At 42.5% G+C, this 24444-nt stretch overlaps 1 protein-coding gene across 1 annotated transcript; it reads right to left on the reverse strand.

Annotated features, from left to right (window-relative positions):
• Positions 1–352: 352 nt before the first annotated feature.
• PSMA5 (proteasome 20S subunit alpha 5) lies at positions 353–17337 on the reverse strand. Its single transcript, XM_083509455.1, has 9 exons — positions 17131–17337; positions 15288–15354; positions 11854–11980; positions 10670–10737; positions 9001–9108; positions 8835–8893; positions 5999–6101; positions 4568–4654; positions 353–631 (listed from the first exon to the last, which is right to left on the reverse strand). The coding sequence occupies exons 1-9, from the start codon at positions 17157–17159 to the stop codon at positions 554–556; spliced, it is 726 nt and encodes a 241-aa protein (XP_083365581.1). The 5' UTR covers positions 17160–17337; the 3' UTR covers positions 353–553.
• Positions 17338–24444: the final 7107 nt, after the last annotated feature.

Below are 24444 nucleotides of genomic sequence, written 5' to 3' on the forward strand. Positions count from 1 at the left end.
GTTAGTTTTTTAACTGTGCTACTTATTCAGGTGCTATCTTGCAATATGAAAAAGGGATTTGGGGGTCTAAAATGTTTCCCCACAGCATACTGTATCAGTGATGTTTGTCACTGTTGTCAGGATGGGAGGTGATTTAGTTTTTTTAAAGAATGAACTGAATAAGCAGTCAACTGAAGTTAAGAGTCGCATTCTGAAATACTACTGTAGTAACAGGCACCAGAGAAGGGAGCCCTGAATTTTCATTGGGATATTGTACTTCCACTCTCTTGCTGTTGCAACGTTTCCAGTTTGGTCCAGCACCAAGTTGAACCATTCCTCCAACCCCAGAACTTTTATTATAGAAGAATTGACATAAGAGTAACAAAATGATTTATTCTAGTTTCCTCTTACTGAAGATCTTTTATATGTACAGAAACTGTAAAAAATATTTTGAGCCTTTGTTTAAGAGCAGGCATACTTGCTGCTGAAATAAAGTTACGGGCACTGGAAAAAAACTGAAGAATCAGTTTGCTGTGATCAGGGAATGAGGCATTTGGAGAGGTTCTCTCCCTCATCAAATATCTTTGATGACATCTTCAAGTTCTTCTTTTGTGTACATGTGGAACTTCTTCCCAGGCTGCACTGTTGCAAGCTGCAAGGACAGGGGGAAAAGGTTACATATGCTTATGTACATTAAGAAGACACAGCACAAGACACAGCAGACAGATCACTGTTTGAACTCTTTTGGCTCATGGACTGTTCCAATCTAACACGTACCAGATTCCTGAACAGCTACCCTGTTTCCCCGAAAGTAAGACATCCCCCGAAAATAAGACCTACTTCCAGTTTTGCCTCTCGCTGTAATATAAGGCATCCCCCGAAAATAAGACCTCCCCGATAATAAAGCCTCCCCCGAACATAAGGCCTCCCCGGAATATAAGGCCCCCAAAGCTACCGTAAGGCGTCTGACTCCTCTGGACCGTAGCCCATAGCGGCGGGCTCTGCCGCGCAGCTCACTGATTGGCCAGTACAGCCGGAGCTGTTCAGGCAGTGCAAGGTCTCTTTAAATCAGAGAGCCTGCACCGCCGCCTGCTGCTCACTCTGCCCTGACGGAGTCTGGCTGACTCACAATTAGACAATAAATGTGTACCGTATTCTTCTTCACGGAAAAATAAGACATCCCCTGAAAATAAGGCCTGGCGCATCTTTGGGAGCAAAAATTAATATAAGACACTATCTTATTTTCAGGGAAACAGGATATGTGACACTTCTAATGTACTTTATTTCTCTGTAGCAGAGGCAAAACCAAGAAGCCTCTACTGAACATGCTTGGATTCAGCTGCTCCTTTATCAAAATGAGCACGATAGCTCTTATCAGGGCTTTTTTTCAGCTGGAACTTGCCAGAACTGAGTTCCAGCACCTCTCAGGTGCCATTCTAAGAGAGCATGGAAGGTGTTCATGGTGAATTCTGGCACCTCTTTTCTAGAAAAATAGTACTGGCTTTTATTGTGCAACCCATTTCTCCAAAGCACTTGAATCCACTGTTGGTAATTCCCTTTAAAAAGGGGTGGGAAGAGTCATATGAACTGAATTTCCATGCTACTGGGCGTTTCCAGGGCCTGGTTTGCACTAACCATCATCCCCATTGTAAAGGAGATGGCAGTAATCTCCAGCACACAAAGGCGGTGCAGACCCTTCAAAATGTATGAACTGAAGCATAGTCAAGAGATGGCTCAAGGAGCTTGGCTCCTTTTAGAAGAAGAAGAAGAAGAAGAAGAAGAAGAAGAAGAAGAAGAAGAAGAAGAAGAAGAAGAAGAAAAAGAGTTTGGATTTGATATCCCGCCTTTCACTCCCTTTAAGGAGTCTCAAAGCGGCTAACATTCTCCTTTCCCTTCCTCCCCCACAACAAACACTCTGTGAGGTGAGTGGGGCTGAGAGACTTCAAAGAAGTGTGACTGGTCCAAGGTCACCCAGCAGCTGCATGTGGAGGAGCGAAGACGCGAACCCGGTTCCCCAGATTATGAGACTACCACTCTTAACCACTACACCACACTGGCTCTCTGGTATATCTGGTACCACTACACCACACTGGTGTGTGTGTGTGTGTGTGTGTGTGTGTGTGTGTGTGTGTGTGTTAAATCAGATAGGCTCTTAGTATGGTTTTCCATGTTGTCAAAATGCTGTCTGCATGGAGTTGTGTTCTGAATGGGACCTCTACTTCATGTCCCTCAAATCTGCTCCAGAGGGTCCCCCAACCCTCTGCAGCATATTGGTGGTGCACAGGGAGCTACAGGAAAGAGGAGGAGGAGGAAGTCCCATTGCACAAGCTTAAGTCTGTTGCAGAATCAGACCAACAGTGTTAGATACAACCCAAAGTGGCAAAATACTGGTAGGCTGGATGGCAAAGAAGACGGCCAATGAAGATGCATCTCACAGCTTTTCAATAATGCCACCACTGCCTAATATGAATACTGTATGTGAAGCACTATCTCAGTAATTCTATGAAGAAACATGTTAGGCTCATTTTTAGAATGAATTATAAAATTGTATGACTGTAGAAAGGTGTGACTTTCTTTACTTTTGTACAGTACGTTTGTACAGTACATTGTTTACATACTACAGAAATAACCCTCTAACAACCCTTCTTGAGGGCAGGTAATAGTGGTGCAACTCCAAAAACATCTGGATGAAACCAATCTGTTGTTGTTATCCAATATTATTAATTGGCTTGAAGCCCAGCTTTGGAACAGAAACTGCCTTGATCACTCTGGTACATAACCTATGCTGAAAAACAGAGACTGAGAGTGTGACCCTGCTGAAACTCCTAGACAATCAGCACCTTTCAACACTATCAACTGTGATATCCTTCTCAGTCACTTGAACAAGCTGGGAGTTGAAAGAATGATTTTGTGGGGGTTTTGCTCCTAGCTGGTCAGAATATTCCAGAATATGGTAGTGATAGCCTCTTAATCATGATATAGGGTCCTTCAGGGCCCAATTCTGTTCACGAGCATTTAACTTTTTAAAGAAAACTGCTGGGTGATGTTCAGAGTTTAGAGTAAGATGACACTCAACTCTATTTCTCTCCTTCAGTGAAGGCAGGTTAGGATGTGAATGTAAAAAGCTGCCTTATTACTGACTCAGAACATAGATCCATCTAACTCAGTATCGTCTCTGCTGACTGGCAGCAGCCCTCCAGGGTTTCAGCTAGGAAACATTTCCAGCCCTACCTGGCAATTTCGGGATCAAGCCGGGGATTTTCTGCATACAAAGCAGATGCTCTACCACTAAGCTATTCTCTTTCTAGTCCACAGAGCTACGTTTAAAAATACAGAAGTCTCCCCGCCTCCACTCTATGTTAGATGTGATCAGAAGCACATTCTTTAAAGCATTTTGTGCTTTTTAATTGCAGGGGCAGACTACGAAAAGGGGACATCAGAGATTTAAAGAGAAGTGCAAAGTGTAGCTAAACAACTTTTTCTCCCCCTCTCATGATACTAGACACTTAGGACCCACATCACACATTACTCACATAAAGAGGCAAAGTGTGTAAAAAGGTACTGCACCTTTGAGCCCACCCCCTGTTGTTGCATAGCTTCCCCCCTCCCCACCACAGCCCTGCTTCCACCATCCACACCTTAGCATGGGCATCTAATAGGGAAGCCCTCACACATACATCTCTATGCATAGAGGCTTCCCTGAATCTTGCAACTCGTAATAATGTACATTGCTTCTGAGCCCAAAGATTTTCCCTCAGTGCACACAGAACTTGCTCCCTGAACCTGTATTGAAAACTCACACTGGAGATTTAACACTGCTTCAGATCTTATTACAGAAAAACCTTGGAAGTCACACAATTTTTATTCCATCTAAAACTTGAGTGCCAAGAAAGCACTGCTGAACAAAGGAAACTTCCTTCTTAAAGAAGGTGCAGGATGGCAAACAGGCATGTTCTCTACATAGTGTAAAACATTTTCTACAAGTCCTCACCACAGAAGATTTTAACTAGCTGCCTTGGGTCCCTTCAAGGGAAAAAGGAGGGTATTACAATATATAACAACAACCCTCTGAGTTCTGTTTTCACTTTCAAAAAACCTGCCAGGAAATGAATTTTCAGAATCCCACAACAGTTTAACCAGGGCATTCATTCCCACAGGAATGGTCTCTAGCTTCTATAAAATTCAGCTATAGAAATTGAGAGAAGCACCAAGGTAGTGACCAATGCTAAAGAGCCTCTCAAAAAGGCACCAAGATGATAAGAAGTTAGGGCTGCTATTATTTGAGCAAGAGGATGCAAGAACACTCACTTCAAGGCTAAAGAGTGTCAGAACTATCAAAGCTGCAGTTATAAGTATGAGATCTTTAAAGATGCATCTCAAAAGCATCTGTTTGGGTACTGTGAGAACAGGATGATGGACTAGACAAGCCACTGGCCTGATCCAGCAGGCTCTTCTTATGTTCTTATGCAAAGACATGAATCCCCTATGAAGAAGCAGCTATTAGCTAAGGAACATAATGCCTTGTTGTTCCCATACTGTAGATACAGGTGGAAAATGCTTGCCTTTATCAAAAGAGCAAAATACATACCTCAATGTTAGTTGCATTCAGTTTCTCCTCCATAACTTGTTTTAAAATGACAAGGGATGACTTGATTGCTTCTTTCAGTGTCATTGACTGTAAAGAGAAGTTATGAAAGTTAAGCACTGGTGCACACATGACTACTTTAAATCTCTATACCAAGACTGTCTCCATATAGCAAACAATCTGCTTGTTTTAGCAAAAGCTAAAAGAGGTTTGTAATGGCACACAAGAATTTCCCTGTTTGTTTTGGTATGACATTGTATATGAATGCCTGGATAGAATAACTGCTCTACAGAGTGGTTTAGAACGAAGAGCTGGTATGGAATTAGCTATTAATCCTTTGTTAGAGAAGTATTAATAGAAATCTTTGTCCATACTTGCCCACAACTTACTACTATAAGAATAACTTTATAACTGAGAAATGTAGTGTTCCATTTACATCAGGAGGCACCAGCTGCTTTACTACACCTTCATAATAGAAAGATTAGGGACCACGTGTCAATTGCAGAACTGTCATTCTTGTCTCTTTTACCTCTGTTCTTCAACCAGGGAACTGCAGTAAAGAGTGTTCTATGGGACAAAAAAATCAAGATGGACTCCCTGGTCCTGAATGGGGTAACTGTGCCCCTGAAGGACCAGGTGCGTAGCCTGGGAGTCATTTTGGACTCACAGCTGTCCATGGAGGCGCAGGTCAATTCTGTATCCAGGGCAGCTGTCTACCAACTCCACCTGGTAGGCAGGCTGAGACCCTACCTGCCCGCGGACTGTCTCGCCAGAGTGGTGCATGCTCTAGTTATCTCCCGCTTGGACTACTGCAATGCGCTCTACGTGGGGCTACCTTTGAAGGTGACTCGGAAACTACAGCTAATCCAGAATGCGGCAGCTAGACTGGTGACTGGGGGCGGCCGCCGAGACCACATAACACCGGTCTTGAAAGACCTACATTGGCTCCCAGTACGTTTCCGAGCACAATTCAAAGTGCTGGTGTTGACCTTTAAAGCCCTAAACAGCCTCGGCCCAGTATATCTGAAGGAGCGTCTCCACCCCCATCGTTCTGCCCGGACGCTGAGGTCCAGCGCCGAGGGCCTTCTGGCGGTTCCCTCATTGCGAGAAGCAAAGCTACAGGGAACCAGGCAGAGGGCCTTTTCGGTAGTGGCGCCCGCCCTGTGGAACGCCCTCCCATCAGATGTCAAAACGATAAACAACTACCTGACATTCAGAAGACATCTTAAGGCAGCCCTGTTCAGGGAAGTTTTTAATGTATGATATTTTAGTGGGGTTTTTTTTGTTTCTATGGAAGCCGCCCAGAGTGGCTGGGGAAACCCAGCCAGATGGGCAGGGTACAAATAATAAATTATTATTATTATTATTATTATTATTATTATTATTATTATTATTATTATTAAGATATGCTTTTTTCAGATCTCATCCTATTACCTTGTGGTAAACTTCTTGCAGAGAGCTTTGTGCACCTTCTGAAGCTGATCCAATTGCTCTTGCATCACACTGTACAAACGTCCCAGAAGGGTCCATGTGAAACCTACACAAGAAGAGGCAATGGGGGATGAGTAGAAAATTAATGGGACAAGGAACTTTTCTAGAAGAGACACAGTAAAGCATGATACTTCAAGGATTAAGAGGTGTCTATAAACTTGACCTATTGTGATTCAGTACTACATGCACAAGCTTCCGAGCTTGAGCAGCACCTAGGGGCTTGAGCACTCTTTCCTCCCACATGGCCAAGGAAGAGGGGTGAAAAAAGGATTAAATTTACCAATTTCTGGCTTGTTATACATAAAGCAGGAAATGTGGCTTGAAAAAAACTAGTCAACTGCAACACAAACCATAGTCAAACCATGGTTTATGAAGCAGGCTTGCTTAATAAACTACAGGATTTGTTTTAAAATAAGCTTCCTAATTTGAACATAAAAAGCAATTAGGAAAAGTGGTATTTAATTCTACATTTTTTTTTCTCCTCTCAGCCATACAGGAGGAGGAGAGGGGAATCCTCAAGCCCAAGGTTTTGCTCAGACTCACAGAAGCACATAGTTTAGAGTTACATGCAAACCAGTCATGGGTGTGCATGGCAGCCAAAGTGTTAAAATCTTGATAGTTGGATTATTTTAATCTATAGAGCATTGTGTGGTGTTCTGCACAGAAACTGGTCTTTCCTGGCTCTCCTCCAGCAATTGATCCTGCTCCAAATAGCTAGTCATGGAACCCTCCAAAAGAGTGCATACACACACAATATAATATAATATAATATAATATAATATAATATAATATAATATAATATAATATAATATAATATAATATAATATAATATAATAAGCACATATCAAATGGCATACAGTGGTACCTCTGGTTACGTACTTAATTCATTGCGGAGGTCTATTCTTAACCTGAAACTGTTCTTAACCTGAAGCACTACTTTAGCTAATGGGGCCTTCTGCTGCCACCGCACGATTTCTGTTCTCATCCTGAAGCAAAGTTCTTAACCTGAGGTATTATTTCTAGGTTAGCGGAGTCTGTAACCTGAAGCATATGTAACCCAAGGTACCGCTGTATTCTGGTTCAGGGCCATGTTATTCTTTAAGGAGCTACAAAGACCAACTATTTACTTAACTAATAAACCACAAACTAAATTAGGAGTATGAGCTTTCACAGGACTGGAGTTTGATTCATTAGATGTTAAAAGGGTATTGCCTGTTTAAGGAATTGCCTGAAGGATCTCTATGTATGTTCCCAAATAAGTTAAATTAAATGATGGACAGAACATGAGGTGACAGAACAAGAACTGATACAGCAGTTGTGTGGACCAAAATTTCCAAAGAGGCTATGGAGTCTCTCACGTTATACACCTCAATGGGAGAAAGAAGATGAAAATTCCATGGAGGTGACTTCAAACTCCAGACAACTGTACTTATATTCCTGCAATAATTCAATCTGTTATAGCATTAGACAGAACAGACTGCACTTTAAACCACTCATGGTCTTTAAATAGTTGTTTAAAAAAAAACAAATGGCAAAGAACTGGCATAAAGATAATGTTAACAATGGGGAATGAGGTAATGGGTGGGAAAGGGAAGAGAAGAGTGCAAAAAACTCAAGTCTTAGTCAGAATCAAATGTTCAACCATTCTGAGAATGAATTTAAGGTATCACTTGCAATTCTAATAGATTATCAAGAGACAAACTGACTGATAAAGTAAAATACAGTACAGAAGGCATTGGGGTGTATGCTTGAGATGACTACTGAAAAGATAATCAGACAATTATTATTTTGCAGATTTATTCTGATTTCAGGTTAACGCTAGCAGTACTTACAAATATTTTGCACATGCAAATGATCTTGAATGCATGGTCCATATATTTAGTTAAGAAAAATGCTTCAACAAACATTTTTTGAAATTTTAGATTGCAACTCTCTTATCTTTTAGTGCCATCCTTTGTTTTAATCACACTCTCAACCCTTGTTCATACTGCTCTCTCTCCTACAAAACTGAGGAAGGCTTGCTGCTTTAAAAAGAGCTTGGAGCTTGGAAGTATACAGTTTCTGGTTACAAATGCTCTCCCAACCCCACCTAAGGAATGTCATAGCAGACTACGGATATTATATTACCAATAGCTCTGCTAGTCCTTTAGAAAAGATTGTTTGCATACTCCCCTTTTCACTCTGAATGTTTACATGTTCAAACATTCGGGATTTATGCAAGTGTCACATTCTGTGTAACAATGTACCACTTAGGCAACTCTGAGAACAGGAACGGAGTAGACTTCCCTTGCACCCCAATCTTATAGATAAGGCATACCTACAGTGGCATATGGTAGCCCGAGCCAACATTTGACTGTGACAAAATTCATCATGTTATCCTGCCTGTCCACCACAATTGCACCATAAGGAGTTACTGAACTGCATCAGGTGTATTTAGATTGCACTATTGTAGCTGGTTTGCACCAACGGAAAAAATATCTTTAAAGCGGCTTACAGGGTAATAGTCTCCAACCCCAACCTTTTCACCGCTATTCAAACTTTAGTGATTATGACAGATGCTAGCATAATATGGTTAGGATGCTGCTGCAATATTCTGAATCATCTTGCATTACCAATCCAATATATTGCCACTTATTTACTGACACGGTATCTCACAAGGTGCCAGATACCCCCTTTTTTCAAAAGGGTACCCCATTTCCTACCAATTGCACAACAGGTAGACACACTGCACTTGAACATACAAAGAAAACAAGAGTGAAAGAAGTAACGGGCAACTTACAGCTGTGGTCCTTTTTCATCAACTCCTCCAAAGAGTAGTGCCACACCAAATGGCCTTGACTGGAACATAATCACAGAAGGATCAAGACTTTAATGGCTGAGTAACTGGGTAAGCCAATTGCCAAAGATGTGCATGCAGAATATAACTGGCACAAGCACCTACTCACCATAGCACCTGGATCAGCATCTTCTTCTCCGAACTGTAATGCTAAGTTGGACACGGCCTGTGTCACACTCTCTACAGTCATGATTTCATTGTATGTAAACCAGTGATTCTAAGACAAAAGAGCAGGTTGAACTCTAACTTTTCATGAGAGTTTTTCCTTCACACACACACAAAGAGCAAAGTTACAACAAATCAAATAAAGGATCTTACTGCTACAATGAGCAATAGCCAATTTTTTCTTCTTGGAGAGCTAGCTAGTCATTGGCCCCACTCTATGGAAGCAACTTGGCTAAGAAGGGCTCAGCATGCTGCCCCCCCCCCCCAAGAAGCTAAAATCCTAAAATGGTCCCTAACCCCAATCCTGAGAAGACACTTCAGGATGCTGGGTGCATCTTCTCCCATTATGCACTAGAATACTGACTTTTGTTCTAGGCAGCACTGTTCCCCAAGTAACAATCATGTGTATCTCCGAACAGAACAAAGTGAGAGTGTGCTTACCAGGGAAGAATTACACAAAAGTTTCACATGCCAATTTCATTGTGGTGCCATTAGGGAGTCACAAGGAATTGGGGAAATAATTAATGTGATTCATAGGCCACCAGCTGGCCATTCCTCTTAGAACACCTAAGTATCATATAGCCCAACTATCTGACGAAGGCGAGATACTGTACATCAACTCTACAAATTCTATGATTCTATGATTTTAGGGACGCGAGTAGCGCTGTGGGTAAAACCTCAGCGCCTAGGACTTGCTGATCGTATGTCGGCGGTTCGAATCCCCGCGGCGGGGTGAGCTCCCGTCGTTCGGTCCCAGCTCCTGCCCACCTAGCAGTTCGAAGTGCAAGTAGATAAATAGGTACCGCTTTATAGCAGGAAGGTAAATGGCATTTCTGTGTGCTGCGCTAGTGCAGGCTCGCCAGAGCAGCTTTGTCACGCTGGCCACGTGACCCAGAAGTGTCTTCAGACAGCGCTGGCCCCCGGCCTCTTAAGCAAGATGGGTGCGCAACCCCAGAGTCGGTCACGACTGGCCTGTACGGGCAGGGGTACCTTTACCTTTACCTTACTTACTTAGGATGCTTTTTAATGTCTCTCTAGCCACCGGGAGCTGTTTTTCATAAACAGTTCCTATACAGGTTGGGAGATTATAAAGATCCAACCACAGCATCCTCTGGCTGGACCATTTAAACATCATCCGAGTCACAGAGAAGTCACTCATAGAGTCGTGACTCCTATGCAGTTAGGGGAATTAAGGCCCCTCAATCTTTCTTAACTACCTAGAAAGGATTTATACCACCACCTGAGCAAAATGATGGAGCTCATTGGCTAGAACAAAGAGGGCAAGAATAGTGTTGGATTGTTTCAGAGTGTATGTATTTTCTAGATATTAAATAAGGTTCTTCCAAAAACACAATGATAGGTTACCCTGTTACATCTTAGACTTTTTAAATATTCAGGGTAAACAGGAAATAATATATTGATAAAGGAAGAACAAGAAAACCCTGTGCTGACCTTTCAAAGTTAACCTTCAATTTTGTTTATTCCTTAGATAAAGACAGAGATTCAAGTTGCTCTATATTCAGCTCTATTTAGCCATGTTCTGCTAATAAATGACTGACATTAACAAAAGGAGGAGGGGAGAGATGCAACACGGATCAACATTTAAATGTTACCTGTGTCTCAACTCTTGCTTTGTCAATTAATGTCTTTGCATCAGCTATTAAACCGCTCATTGCACAACCTATAAAGAGATACACAAACTTTAGTCAGCTTTGGATCCAATTTGCAAGAAGTAAAAAAAAGTTTCAATTTCCCAAGTAACTTAAAATCCCTATGAACTCCGTAGTTTAACTATACACCCTCTTAAGCAGTGCTTTTTTCTAAAAACACGTTTAGGAGTACTCTCATTTTGACTCAAGAAAATCACCATTTTATAGTTCAAATTGGGGGAAATAAATACAGTACATAGACAAAAGTACAAAGATTCACAAAATGTTTAGGGGTATGTGTACCCCTGCATACCCCCAGAAAAAAGCACTGCTCTTAAGAATGCTAGGGGGGATGGGCAGGGGAAGGATTAAATGAACATAATATTTTAGCTTCCGTTCATTCATTTTCAGCTTTGTATTCTCACTATTTAAAAAGCGTGCCTAGACATTCTATAGTTGTGCCCATAACTATGGGCACATTTAGCGCCTAGCTTTCATACCTCAGTTTCTAACACTGCCTTCATGCGCTACTAGAAATATGAAAATACCAGTGTTACATCTTCAGAGTTGATTAAAAACACAAACAATTGTCTGTGAACAGTAAAAAAGTTAATGGTGTACTAGGGAAAAATCCATACTGAAGAGATGATATTAATATTAAATACAAGGAAAGGAAGGTATAAAAATGTAATGTATTTAAGAATACACCCTAGTTTTCTACTGTGGTGTGTGCGTGCCTATGCAAGAAACTGTCTTGAGTAGAGGACAGGCTAACATTAGTGGTCCAATCAGTGAGCTTCCAGCACAGAAGCTGGCTCAGGATCAAGCGTTTACATTGCAATTCCCTGCCCTCCAAGTTCTAATTTTGGGGACACACTTTCACTAGTGAGGTCAACCAGAAGCAAGTTACAGCTGCTGCTTCCTACTTCTGCAACTATGTCCTGCTGGCCTGGAGCCTGGAAAACCAGTGACTGCCACCATTAAATATTAATTCCCCACCAAATAAAGTCTGCACATAACTTTGTAGTGTGCATTACAGGATAATTTATCACTAAGAGACTCGCAGAGGAAGAGTTTTATTCACGTACATGCTGCATCACACACTACATGATTTACTGTAGAAATAAGTGAGATTTTGTGACCCTTACCTATATGAGCATCTATTTCTACAATTTTCTCAATACTGCTGGGTTCCATAAGTGGAGAGGTGATCCTCTTCTCCACAGCCAAGCAAACCCCTTCTGCTGTCTGAATTCCAATCGCTGTGGAACCAAGCTTTTAAAAAAAATTGAAAGGAAGAGGAAAAGATTAATACTACCAACCACCTTTGATATTTGGTGTATCTGATCTACATACTTAAGAGATGCACATCTTAACATACATAATTGGTGATAATCAGATTCAGAATATCAGAAAAAATTATAATCATGTTTTACCTACATATGTATTATTATTCAATTTATTATCTTCCCTTCACCATAAGGTTCCAGGGCGGGTTACAACAATATAAAATGAAGCATTAAAAATACTTAAAACAAATTACAAGCACAACTAGAGGGGGTCCTAAAACATATACAGTGGTACCTTGGGTTACAGACGCTTCAGGTTACAGACTCTGCTAACCCAGAAATAGTACCACGAGTTAAGAACTTTGCTTCAGGATGAGAACAGAAATCACGCCGCGGCAGCGGGAGGCCCCATTAGCTAAAGTGGTATCTCAGGTTAAGAACAGTTTCAGGTTAAGAACGGACCTCTGGAATGAATTAAGTTCTTAACCTGAGGTACCACTGTATCTCAAGTGTCAAAGGCCAGGGTAAAAGGGTATTTCTTCAGCACACAATTGAAAATAAATGGTTAAGGTGCCTGGTGCACCTCTATGGAGAGGGAATTCCACAACTTAGAGACTGAAGCAAAGAATGTCCTCTCCCAGATCCCTCCCTCTAATTTCTGAAAATGGTGGAACAAACAAGAGCGCCCCCTCCATGGATAATCACACCTAAGACAATCTGTGGGGAAGGAGGTATTTGGGGCCTAAATCATCTAGAGGTGCTTTTTCCCCTTTGATAAAAAAAATTATTTCATTTATACAAAACAAATAAATAAAACAGGGAACAATCATAACAACCCTATAATAGGCACAAAAAGTAAGTACAGCTGCACACGGGTTAAATTATGATATCAAAGTACGAAAAAAAGTGAGAATAAATGTGTCTTAACACAAAGAAAGAACATGGGCATTGTTGTGAACTGGTCTTTAGCTTACTGCAAAAAATTATAATTACGCAAAGCAATGCAAATATTTTATACAAATACATTTAGTTAGAAAACAGTGGCTTATCTAAGATAAGCTCTCTACTGATGTTACAAGTTAAATTTTCTCTGTCTGAACTGCAAAATAGCACAGTTGGAAGCACTCAAGGATTATTGATAATGCAGTGAGCAGAAATGAACTGGGAACAGTGTTTGAAAATATGTGGATTGCAAAAGCTAAGACTTGCTCTGGCCACAGGGAGTCCCTGCTGGACTCTTAAAGTCACTAAGTGTCATTACCATAATCTTTTAATGCTTCTCTTCTTAATGATGGAAGCATATTTAAGAGTAAATGTGGGATACTTAATGATGAATGCACAACTGTTGTGTCCTGATTCTAATAGGCCTGCACAAATATATTGTACTGGTTCCAACACCCAATACAGCCCATCACTGCAAGGACTAATAGCTAGTTACCATATAAAGCTCACATTAAGTAAGTCTGATTGTGTTTGTTCTTAGAAGGAACATTAATTACTGATTTCTTAAAATTTAGTTGCATGCAGAGCATGATAGAAAGAAGTACCCATTTAATTTAAGTGTACTGTACACAGAAGTCGTCATCTAAGGTATACAGACATCAACTTTATTGCTTGACTTAATAGTGCAATCCTATTCCTGTCTCCTTGGAAGTAAGTTCCACTCAGTTAAATGAGACCTGCTCCCTTCTAGGTAAGTATGTATAGGATTGTAGTCTTAATGAGTTTAACATTTTACAAAAATTCTAATTTAATCAGATTAATACAATTAAAGAACACCAGGTTAGGCACAACAACAAAACCAAAGCAAGCACAGCTGCTCACAGTCTGTACCATCTAAACTTCTGTGATCTGAACAAGCAGCACAAGCTTTGGATAAAGTTGCTCAAATTGTACACCTCACTCTGAAGCTATGGCTCTGAGATTCCCCATTTCAACCCATCCAGACTTTGTTGACGACTTGTGGAAGTCATAATGATGTTGATGATGATGATAATTTATTATTTATATCCCGCCCATCTGGTAGTTGGTAGTTCACCATACTTCAATCAGTATGATTTATCAGCAGAGTATGTGGGAGCTCCAGCAGAGTCTTCAGCAGAACACCTTCTTCCAGAGTCCCTGATTATGGGAAAACCTCCTCTCTCACACAGTTCAAAGCAGTGTTAGAAATTGGCCAGATGCCAGGCACATTTTGCAACTGGTGCGGGTCCAAATGCAACCATGTGGAGATCTCTGGATGCCAGGTTGGCAACTGACATCTTCAGCTGGCTAGCCTCTCCAGCTTTCTTAAGCAAGTAAGCAGAAGAGCTTATTTATTACATTTATATTCCAAGGACTACATGATTTACACACACCCCACAGTTAATCCCTACAATAGCCCTGTGAGGTAGGTTAAGAGGCTGTGCCTGGCCCAAGGTAACCCAGTGAGCTTCATGACCGAGTGGGGATATGAACCCTCCCAAGTCCAACACTCTAAACCACTTCCTAGAGTACTTCTGCTATGGGGCAGCTATTAAAATTAAGTAGGTAAATAAATATGGTGAAAGCAAAATGTCTCTTAGAGAAGGATCTGAAATATTTTCCTCGAAGCTTGAATTTGTTTTATTCTGGATAGTTTTACTTGATGCTTTAATGTGTTGTAAACCACTTTGAGATTTTTTTATTTAAAATATGAAGTGGTATAGAAATGATGGTGTCCCTAACCTAGCTTTAAGGTGTCATTTAATGATTAGCTTATATATCTGAGTTCCTAACACTGATTCAAAGTAACGAAGTGTTTATTGTCACCAGACATAAGACAAAGCTAAACACTATTATCTACTGTATACCATTCTTCTGGTCTCTGCAGTCAAGATACATGTGTACAGAGAGATCCATTAACACTATCACCATGGTAGCTAAAACTGCTGTGTAAAACCCACAGCCTCTTTCCCTGACTCTCACTGATTATGAGTCAGACAGTGATAGAAACAAATCATGTAACAGGACGAGACACTGACATGGAGAAGGCCATAATAAAAGCAATGCGCTAGAGACTATTATACCCATCTCTACATGTAGGCATATTTCCTGAACCAATGGGAGAGTGTATGAATCAGCAAGTCATACATTTAAGCTTACTGGTGTTGCTATGGTAACCCAGTGCACCTGGCACTCTTATCTCAAAACATCCAGGGGGGTATGCTCCTCAAGACATGAGACCATGCACTGTATAATTTAACCCATTGTTCACATTGCACCAACAAACTGAGAGGTGGTATTTACAGAAGAGACTCAAATGCTTATTGTACCTTTATAGCTTCAATGGCATATTCCACCTGGAATAATCTTCCCTCTGGAGAAAAAGTGTTCACACCCCTGAAATTGGAAGAAAAAGTAAACTCAGAGCAGAATCCTATGCATGGTAACTCAAAAGTAAGTGTTCCTACTATCACAACCTGAAAAAAATGAGTCAGACTCTTGGAAGTGTCAGGAAGTTTACAAACAGAAGTAAATGGTGCTATATCCTGTAAGAAGAAAGAACTAGGTATGCTTCTTTCAGTGAGTGGGCAGGTGTGTAAGTGTTTAAATACAGTCGTACAATGGAAGCCGAACGCCTTGGCTCCCAAACAAATCAGCTCCTGAACAACTGAAACCCGGAAGTGAGCGTTCCAGTTTTCGAACAAAAAATAATAATCTACAACAATGCTTGTGCATCTATAGCAAAATCTACCAAGGGCCTGTGTGGGTTTTAAAGGCAGAATAAATTATTTAAAGTGAGTTGTGATTTCTATAACCACAAATGTTCTGTGTTACCTTGCATAAATAAGAGGCCACCTAAAGTACCTTTCAATTTCATCTTGCAGGTTTGTCAAGCTGCAACCAATTTTCCGGGGGGGGGGGGAGATTTACGCCAGAATTTGGCACTTGAGAGTCTGAAGAGTCAGAAATAAATATGAGCTAAAACTAAATTTATTTTGTAAAGTGTGCACCCAAGGAAAATTCTTATACTGTAAATCCCTAAGTATCACAGGGAACTGAGCAGTGTTCATTTGCTAGCTGTTTGTGTGATGTTACCTAATATTCAACAAATTAATTTGAGACGTTCTGCGTAAGTTAATTTGCCCACTGTCATATAAGTACAGAAGTGTTGTTTAGTTTCAGTTTATTAAGCATGATGAATCATTCATAACCTTTGTCAAATCGGTGCAACTGAAAGCAAAAGCTTGAAGACTCCATCACTATGACTAAGGAAACTTGCTGAGGCCTTGCCTCTGCAACAGTTCAGATAATACAAAGCTACCATTGCACAACACAAGTTATGTCAGTTATAGACTGGGACAATCGAGAATTTTGCCAGCATTGAAGTACAAGGTTAACTTTGTTTATGTTTTTCTAAACAGCATACAACTTAAGGGACACAAGCCCCTTCACAACTCATGTTTGCCCATCACTGAGAATGCATATTTAAGCCAAACTGGACCTGGAGGCAGAGGGGATGGGGAGCAAAAGAAAGAGGAGGTTTGTTGTGATCAGCCTACATTACAAGTGAAAATAACTGGAAACCTGCGCAGAGTCAGTAACACTCATTCTCTTATTGATGTAGTCGGTGCACTACTTCTGCAGGACGGAATTTTCCAATTTAGCCTTCATAAATGCCTGTCCTCCACTCCCACCTGGCTGGAGAAAAAAGAAGCCCAGAAGAGGAGAGCGGGGTTGCTTCCCCTCAACTTGCTACTGCAACGGGCTTCTTTCTGCTGAGCAGAACAAGGGTGGGCATCCCAAGTTTATCGGCATCTTCTTAAGACCACGCCGCTTCCCAGGCGACTTGCCTTTAAGCGAGCGTGATGATGGCGCTTCCCGCGATCTCCTCTCTGGCAGGAGGTGGGCTAAGCGATTGTTCTCACGCCCTTCGTCTGGACGTCAGGGCCCGAGGCGCTTCAGTCTCTCGGGGGGAGCAGAGACTTCCGAAGGCCACCTGCACCCCCGCCCTCCATGGACCCTCGCAGGGGGAGGGGGCGCCTGAGGGAGGGAGGGAGGGAAGGAAGGCGCCTCTAGCCGGCACCCGAATGGTGAAGCAGGCAGGCCGCCCCGCAGTGACTCAGCCCCTGACTAGGCGCAGGCCGCGCTCCCTCACATCCTACCAGCACTCACCTGTCGTACTCCGAGCGAGTGAGAAACATGTTGGCGGCGGCGGCGGCGGCGGCTGCACTGGAAAAGAACTGAGCGCACGCGGGGCACGGAAGTTGCAGGTCCGAGTTCGAGCCCCCACGCTAGGCCGGGGATGGCTGCGGCCCTGTCAGCACAGCACCCGGTTTCACAAGCCACTGTCGCCCCGCGCATGCGTTGAACGTCACGCCGTACGCGCTGCGGCTCGCCGGCCAATCCACTTCTCGCGGTGCCGTCGTGCTATTGGTCTCAGAAACACTCGTACCGAGCCCTGGTTGGCTAATGGTTGCCATGGTCTGTGGAGGGACCTCAAGCCCGCCCTTCCTTCTACAGTATCAGCCACAGGAAATCGCCGAAGAACAAGAAGAAGCAGCGGTGGATCGGAAGGTGCCACTGTAGTGCGCGAGGAAAATGCTTTTTTTACTCAACGCTTATAAGGAACAAGCTTATTCTGAGGGACATCAATAAACTCACCCATCCCAGAACTGGAAAAATAAACTCATCCATCCGACTGACAAAGGCACTCTTATTATGATTTTGATTTAAATTTCTTCATCGCTTTTCACAGTGAAAAGTGACAAAGCGACTTGCAACAAGTAAAACAAAACAAAAAAAACAAAAACAAAGATAGCATACATATCGCATTAAAACAAAACTCTAGATTCCCAGTCAGAGGTGTTTCCCAGCCTTGCTGCCTAATGTATTTTAAGCTAAAGATGCCAAGGAGTGAATCTGGGACTTTATCCATGTGCTCTACTTACTCAGATACAGTACTGTGTCACACTGAGCTATGATAGTCTGCCAGCCCTGGATGTCCCCCCTCCCATATCTGCTCAGCTGTAATAGCATACTCAAATTCATCGTGATTCAAGGACTCTGAGGCTGAAGGATCCACAGTTGGGAAGCAGGGAAAGTTGAATTCAAGGGCCACAGGCATAGTTCACTGAAAGAACTCAGAGTTTGAAGAGTATGGTAGAGAAAGCCAAAAGTAGCAGTAGAAGGAGATGCCCCTCACCATGACTGTTAAATCCTGTATCTGCAAGACAACTGCACTCAATCATCAGCATCCATCCTTTGACGCAACCTGAGGATGCTCTGGCTGCTCCCAACTGTCCAGCAAGTAAGTCCCTTACTCTTTGCCTTACAAAATCTCCACACATGCCAAAACAGCTCCCACAACAGCATCACCTAAAGTTCAATTGATTCAGGTCCCCTTCTCCACTGATAATGGCAAATGGTCAATACCACATACCTCTAAACCACTGAGCCTCTTGGGCTTGCCAGTTAGGAGGTCGGTGGTTTGAATCCCTGCAACGGGAGTGAGCTCCCATTGCTCTGTCTCAGCTCCTGCCAACCTAACAGTTCAAAAGCACGCCAGTGCAAGTAGATAAAAAGGTACTGCTTTGGCGGGAAGGTAAACACTGTTTCCATGCGCTCTGGTTTCCTTCATGGTGTTCCATTGAGCCCAAAGTGGTTTAGTCATGCTGGCCACATGACCCGGAAAGTTGTCTGTGGACAAACACCGGCTCCTTTGGCCTGAAAGCGAGATGAGCGCTGCAACCCCGTAGTCACATTTGACTGGACTTAACTGGCCAAGAGTCCTTTCCCTTCACCTTCTACCAATTCCACATACCTTGGCAGGCGGGCTGCTGTTGTTGAGGTATGTGGTAACACAGCCATTGTTACGCCAGCCCCTTGCCCCTGCTAAGGAAGTTGCTTTTTTGCCTGGATAGCAGTTCAGTAATTCACGAATAGTATAAGGAGGATGCTGTGGGATCCCCCACTTTGGACCCGCAATGGCCTTACATTTTGCAGCAGTGCTCTAGAACTAAGCAAAGAGACTCCAGACAAAATATTCACAACAGCTTGCTCAAAAAGGAGAGGTCCATCAAGTTAAATATGGGTGAAAGGGATGTCATTGGAGCCTGTGGGTCACCTGACTCAACATTTAAAAAAAAAATCCCCAGATGAAGCTTCTTGGAAGACTAAGGTACTGGTACCTGCACTTTCCTTTTATGATAATGGTGCTGGGATTAGGGAACTGGTGCTAGTGGTCCAGGTTATAAAACCCACGGTGCCTGATACCAGTTCTCCTATACCTATTTTGTTAGTACTGTGCCTCATGCACCACCCACTTCCTTTTAATGCACACATACATGCAAAAGTAAGCTCTGCTGAATGCAGTGGGACTTACATGTTAAGAACGGAAGAAGAGCCCTGCTGAATCAGACCAAAGGTCCATCTAGTCCAGCGTGCTGCCAATGTGTATACACTTCACCATGTGTATGTGGTAGAATACACTGACCTATGCATGAGAACTCACAAATGGCATGTTGCCTCTGTGTGGAACCCATCTATTCAGTCTCATAATGTGAACTCCTCCCGGAGTTTCTTGTGCCATCGTGTTCTAACTCCTGCTGCTGGCAACCTGCCCAGTTGGCAATCTGCCACTGATCCATAATGGGATCCCAAGTGACCGTTTGAAAATTACTGCTTTGTAGCCTGATGTGGTACATGGTAACCTGGTAGTTCAATGTGACTTGCTCCTGAAAATGTGTATAGGTTTCCATTCTCTCCCTGAAGTTACACAGCAAGACCTTTTCTGAAACCCACCCCCCTTTCTGCTAATAACACTGTCTTGAAATCAAACCAACATCTTCAAGCGCATAGCTGAATCCAGATAATGAATCCAGATCTTCCTTGTAGTACAGGACCCCCTGGTAAGATAGGCATACCTTCCAGAACAAGGCATATTATACCACTTCTGTTCAGTAAAATTGGCTCGTCTTTGCAAAGAACATTTCAAAATGACAAGCCACCATTTAAAAAATGTTAAAATATCCTATTTTTAAAGCCAAGCATTAATTTCATGGCCCAAGTTCCCTAAATATAGGAGGAATGCTGAGCCAGCCATAAGTAGAGCAGAGCAGGAGGACTCTGTTCTATCACATAAGGAAATATGCTGGAGGTGTAAAGTCCAAGGCTTAAATAGCGATTCAAGAGAAGGAGGCTCACATGTGGGTTTCAGGTTGCATTACATACAAGCCTATAATAAAACCCTGTGCTGTCCAGGGTGTCTGCCAAACATTAAATTTACTGTATGAAGAAGATGCCTAGAACACTAGCTGCATTTGCAAAAAGATGTTAAGATCTAGGAAAGGGAGTGATAGATGTACCGGTATGTTGCTGACTTTCTGTGTCCTATACTAAGTCCTAGAGTAAAGTCAGGGTAGGGTTGCCACATTTCCTGGAAATTAATAACAATCTAAGCCTACTACCAAGTTCTGAGACAGTGCAGCCAGTGACCCAGAAATAGCTATACTGTATACTCTCTCTGTACACAGAATGTTTGAGCACAGAAAGATGTGAGTTTGAGGCTGTGATTCTTGACACATGTACCTGAGTGTAAGTCTCATTGAGCTTCAGGATAGAGACATGGTAGGATTGCCCTATAAATCACACCTCATTATTTTTCAAGTTATGGTTTCCTTGTCTTACAAATATGAGAGCAGGAATAGCCCAGTGGGGAACAGAACCTAGCGTATTCTGCTAAATATGCTGGCAAGCACCTGCTTTAACTTGCTAAATTAAAGCAGCAACAACTTTCATTTCCTTCTCGGGTTGCTGCTGTTCAATTAAGCAAGCAATTGTCATTGTGCCTCAGTTTTTGACCGGGGGGGGGGGGCAGGGGGAATCAAGAAGTAAGTGTTCAGTCCTGACCATTGAGCAAATTGAAATAATAAAATGGTGGCATTCCAATTGATGCTATGGCTATCCTGTTCTCATTCCACAGTAAATAAAGGTAATGCAGGACTCCTAAGGTTTTGCTGCTATGAATTTAACACAGCTACTCTTCTGCAAACCTTTTTCAATTCTCAAATGTGCTTTTAAAAATGAAACCTTTTTACACAACCTAACCTCAAACATTTATTTTTCAGGAGGATTCCTTAACATTCTGTACTCTAGAATATTTACTCAGGTGAAAGAGACTCTCACTGATGTATGTGGATTCACTTTTTCTGACCTTTAAATAATATTTGAGAATCAGGGGTGCCAACTTGAATAAAATATTGGAGGGGGCAGGTAAGACCCATCCCACTAATCCAACACAAGCCACAGCACATGCTCACCATTTGAATGGCAATGCTCATCAACTGGGGGGAAGGGGTAGCTCCTCATATATTTTATTGGGAGGGGGGAGAAAACTCGGCCCCTAGGAGTTGGCTCCTATGTTGAGAATCTATACCAAGAGTGCAGCATTCCAATTTTCTTAATGCCTGTGCACTATCTAGATCCTGTGATCTTCAGCATATCATCTAAGGCTGACAAATTCAAGTTGTTCACAGCCATCCTAGGAGTGTGGTTGTGACATGGATGTAATCACTGTTGTTTCAATCTCACAATTGCCTATTTATTAAGATGTTCTGCAATGAAACAATTTTACTATGTTACACACAAACACACAACACTTTTCTAAGCTGTGAGAAATTTCAGAACATTTACAGGTTTTAGTTTCTTTTGAATGAGAGAGCACTCTAGGTGTTACTATATTTTTTAATGATACTATGTTCAGGGCTGGCATCAGTGGTCAGCTTGAATGGGCACCTGCTGAGGCTCATACATCAGCAGAGAGCCCGCTGCCAGCTCTCTGGCCTTGTTCATTTTCCTCTTTGATGTCTCTGCCTCCTCTCCAAGCATGTAAGCAGTGATAAGTGTAAAAGAAAGGAACCGCAGTCTTGCTCTCTCCTTCCAGACAGCAGTGTAGACTGGATCCAAAGGAAGAGAGCAGTGGTGACCATGGCAAGGGAAAAGGTGGATCCACTGAGGGCTGAGTGGCTGAACAAGATTCCAGGAGTCTTGGCCCTGGTTTAACCAAGGTGGCATTTCCATTGGCAAATCAAGGCTTGATCGAGTCTACAGTGTCTTAGAAATATGGTGTATTCACACATATATACACCTGAGTTTTACAGAGGGAGAGTTCACAGCATTTACATCCCAAGAGAGACTTGTCCTTCCCACCAGTGCAGCACTGGATCCAGAGGCATACTAAGCACCATCCCTGTGTTTCCCTGCAAGAGTCTGCTCCTGCCAACAAACATGTCTATTGCCCTTCAGTCCCTGCGTGGAGTTCTGCTCAGTTCCTGCTGCTCAGAAACCCCTGCTCTCCAAACCTCTGTTGTAAAAGGACACCCACCCTTCCAGTAGTGACATCAAATCTTGTTATCTGGACAACCTGCCTCTGTGCTTGGCAGAGCTTCTGCCTAGTTGATGACTTCCATTTGGGAGCTAATGACTGGCCATCAGCACCATGGTTTCAACCCACCATCCCAGGCTGGCCTCATGAGGATGTTAGCTCTTGTTATTCTCAGTCCTTGCTAAGTTCAGGAATGTATGAGTTTGCTCAAATTCTGATCTTTCACTCAATGAAGAGATTATGGGGAGTTTGTCCCCACCTCCACCACTGCTGTAAATTCATAACAATACAAACAGTGAGGGAAGTAATGGCCTGGCAGCCCAGCATACAATTTTATTTTTATTTTAACAACTTACACCCCACTATTCTCCATCAAAGATGGACCTAAGTGGCTTTCAAGCAAAATCAAATATAGTCTGTAAAGCAGTATCTACTGTGTTGTTGTTTAGTCGTTTAGTCATGTCCGACTCTTCGTGACCCCATGGACCAGAGCACGCCAGGCACTCCTGTCTTCCACTGCCTCCCGCAGTTTGGGCAAACTCATGCTGGTAGCTTCGAGAACAGCGTCCAACCATCTCGTCCTCTGTCGTCCCCTTCTCCTTGTGCCCTCCATCTTTCCCAGCATCAGGGTCTTTTCCAGGGAGTCTTCTCTTCTCATGAGGTGGCCAAAGTATTGGAGCCTCAGCTTCACAATCTGTCCTTCCAGTGAGCACTCAGGGCTGATTTCCTTAAGAATGGATGCGTTTGATCTTCTTGCAGTCCATGGGACTCTCAAGAGTCTCCTCCAGCACCATAATTCAAAAGCATCAATTCTTCGGCGATCAGCCTTCTTTATGGTCCAGCTCTCACTTCCATACACCACTACTGGGAAAACCATGGCTTTAACTATACGGACCTGTTAGCATCTACTGTAGTCCAGCAGAATCAAACAACATCCACTTGGTGCCTCTCTAAGGATCCTTCTTCCATTCAGCCGCAAATCTGTTTTTCTCTCGATAACTATGCTATATTGCCCCCAGAACCTTTTCTCTCTACCTCACATATACAAACCTGAAAACTAGTCTCAACCCCACACTAGCTAGTGGGTACACATGGACCGAGTGCCCTTCCAGATGTCATTTTTTAATTTTGCATTCATGATTATTTGTGCTTATGCTGCTATCAGGCCAATCATATATCCTGCTTTTAATAGTTTGCTCTTGCAACAGTTTTGGAGTGATCATGCTGCTTCATTTCCATTCAGTGCATATCCTGTAACTTCTTGCTGAAATCCCCAAACTTTTTATATCACGAATGTTTTTATTTTTGGCCACACTTTTGTCTGTCTGTAGCCCCTTCAGCATTGAGAAAGCATTGCAGAACAAACTGAATGAGACGAAATCCACCACTAATACACTATTATTATTGTCTTCCAAAGCAGCTACTCTATTCCCAACTTAAGAATGGAAAGCGAAATACCGGTGGACACTCTCAAGGCAAATATTAAAAAATGTAGTATAAGCACTGATAACTGGGAAACACTGGCCTACGAGCGCTCCAATTAGAGAACAGCCTTTATCAAAGGTGTCATGGACTTTGAAGATGCTCAAACTCAGAGCAAAAAGGAGAAACAAGCTAAGAGGAAGGCACGCTTGACAAACCCTCACCGTGATCAACTCCCACACAGAAACCTATGTCCCCACTGTGGAAGGACGTGTGGATCCAGAACTGGCCTCCACAGTCACTTATGGACTCACTGTTAAGACTGTTTGCATGCAAGACAATCTTACTCGGCTATGAGTGATCTCCAGAAAAGATTGTGTCAGGACCATGAGGCCAAATATACCAGCAATAAAACACCAGTCTGAAGGATACTTGCTAGAGCCCCGTCTGTCATGAGTTTTTGAAGACACATCTTCCAGGCATCTTCAACTTCTCTGAAAGGAAGGGATAAAAGTGTACCAAAGAGGGTCACATAACAGCTATTTATTCTTTTTATTCATTCATTCATTCATTCAATCAATCAATCAATCAATCAATTTATATCCTGCCCTTCCTCCTGAAGGAGCCAAGGATGGCAGCTGTGAGATATAAAATATTATTACTGACAATAATAATATGGTGTA

Source organism: Podarcis liolepis (assembly GCF_965112155.1).
Source record: "Podarcis liolepis genome assembly, chromosome: 6".
NCBI lineage: Eukaryota > Metazoa > Chordata > Lepidosauria > Squamata > Lacertidae > Podarcis > Podarcis liolepis.

Bases quoted from the DNA above. Each gene is read 5' to 3' on its own strand.
- PSMA5 (XM_083509455.1), bottom strand. From the start codon at position 17,159: ATGTTTCTCACTCGCTCGGAGTACGACAG. The intron at 10,738-11,853 runs GTAAGGGTCACA...ATCTCTTTATAG, and splicing joins AGAAATAGATGCTCATATAG to GTTGTGCAATGAGCGGTTTA. The intron at 6,102-8,834 runs GTAAGTTGCCCG...CTTCTTGTGTAG, and splicing joins GATGAAAAAGGACCACAGCT to GTTTCACATGGACCCTTCTG.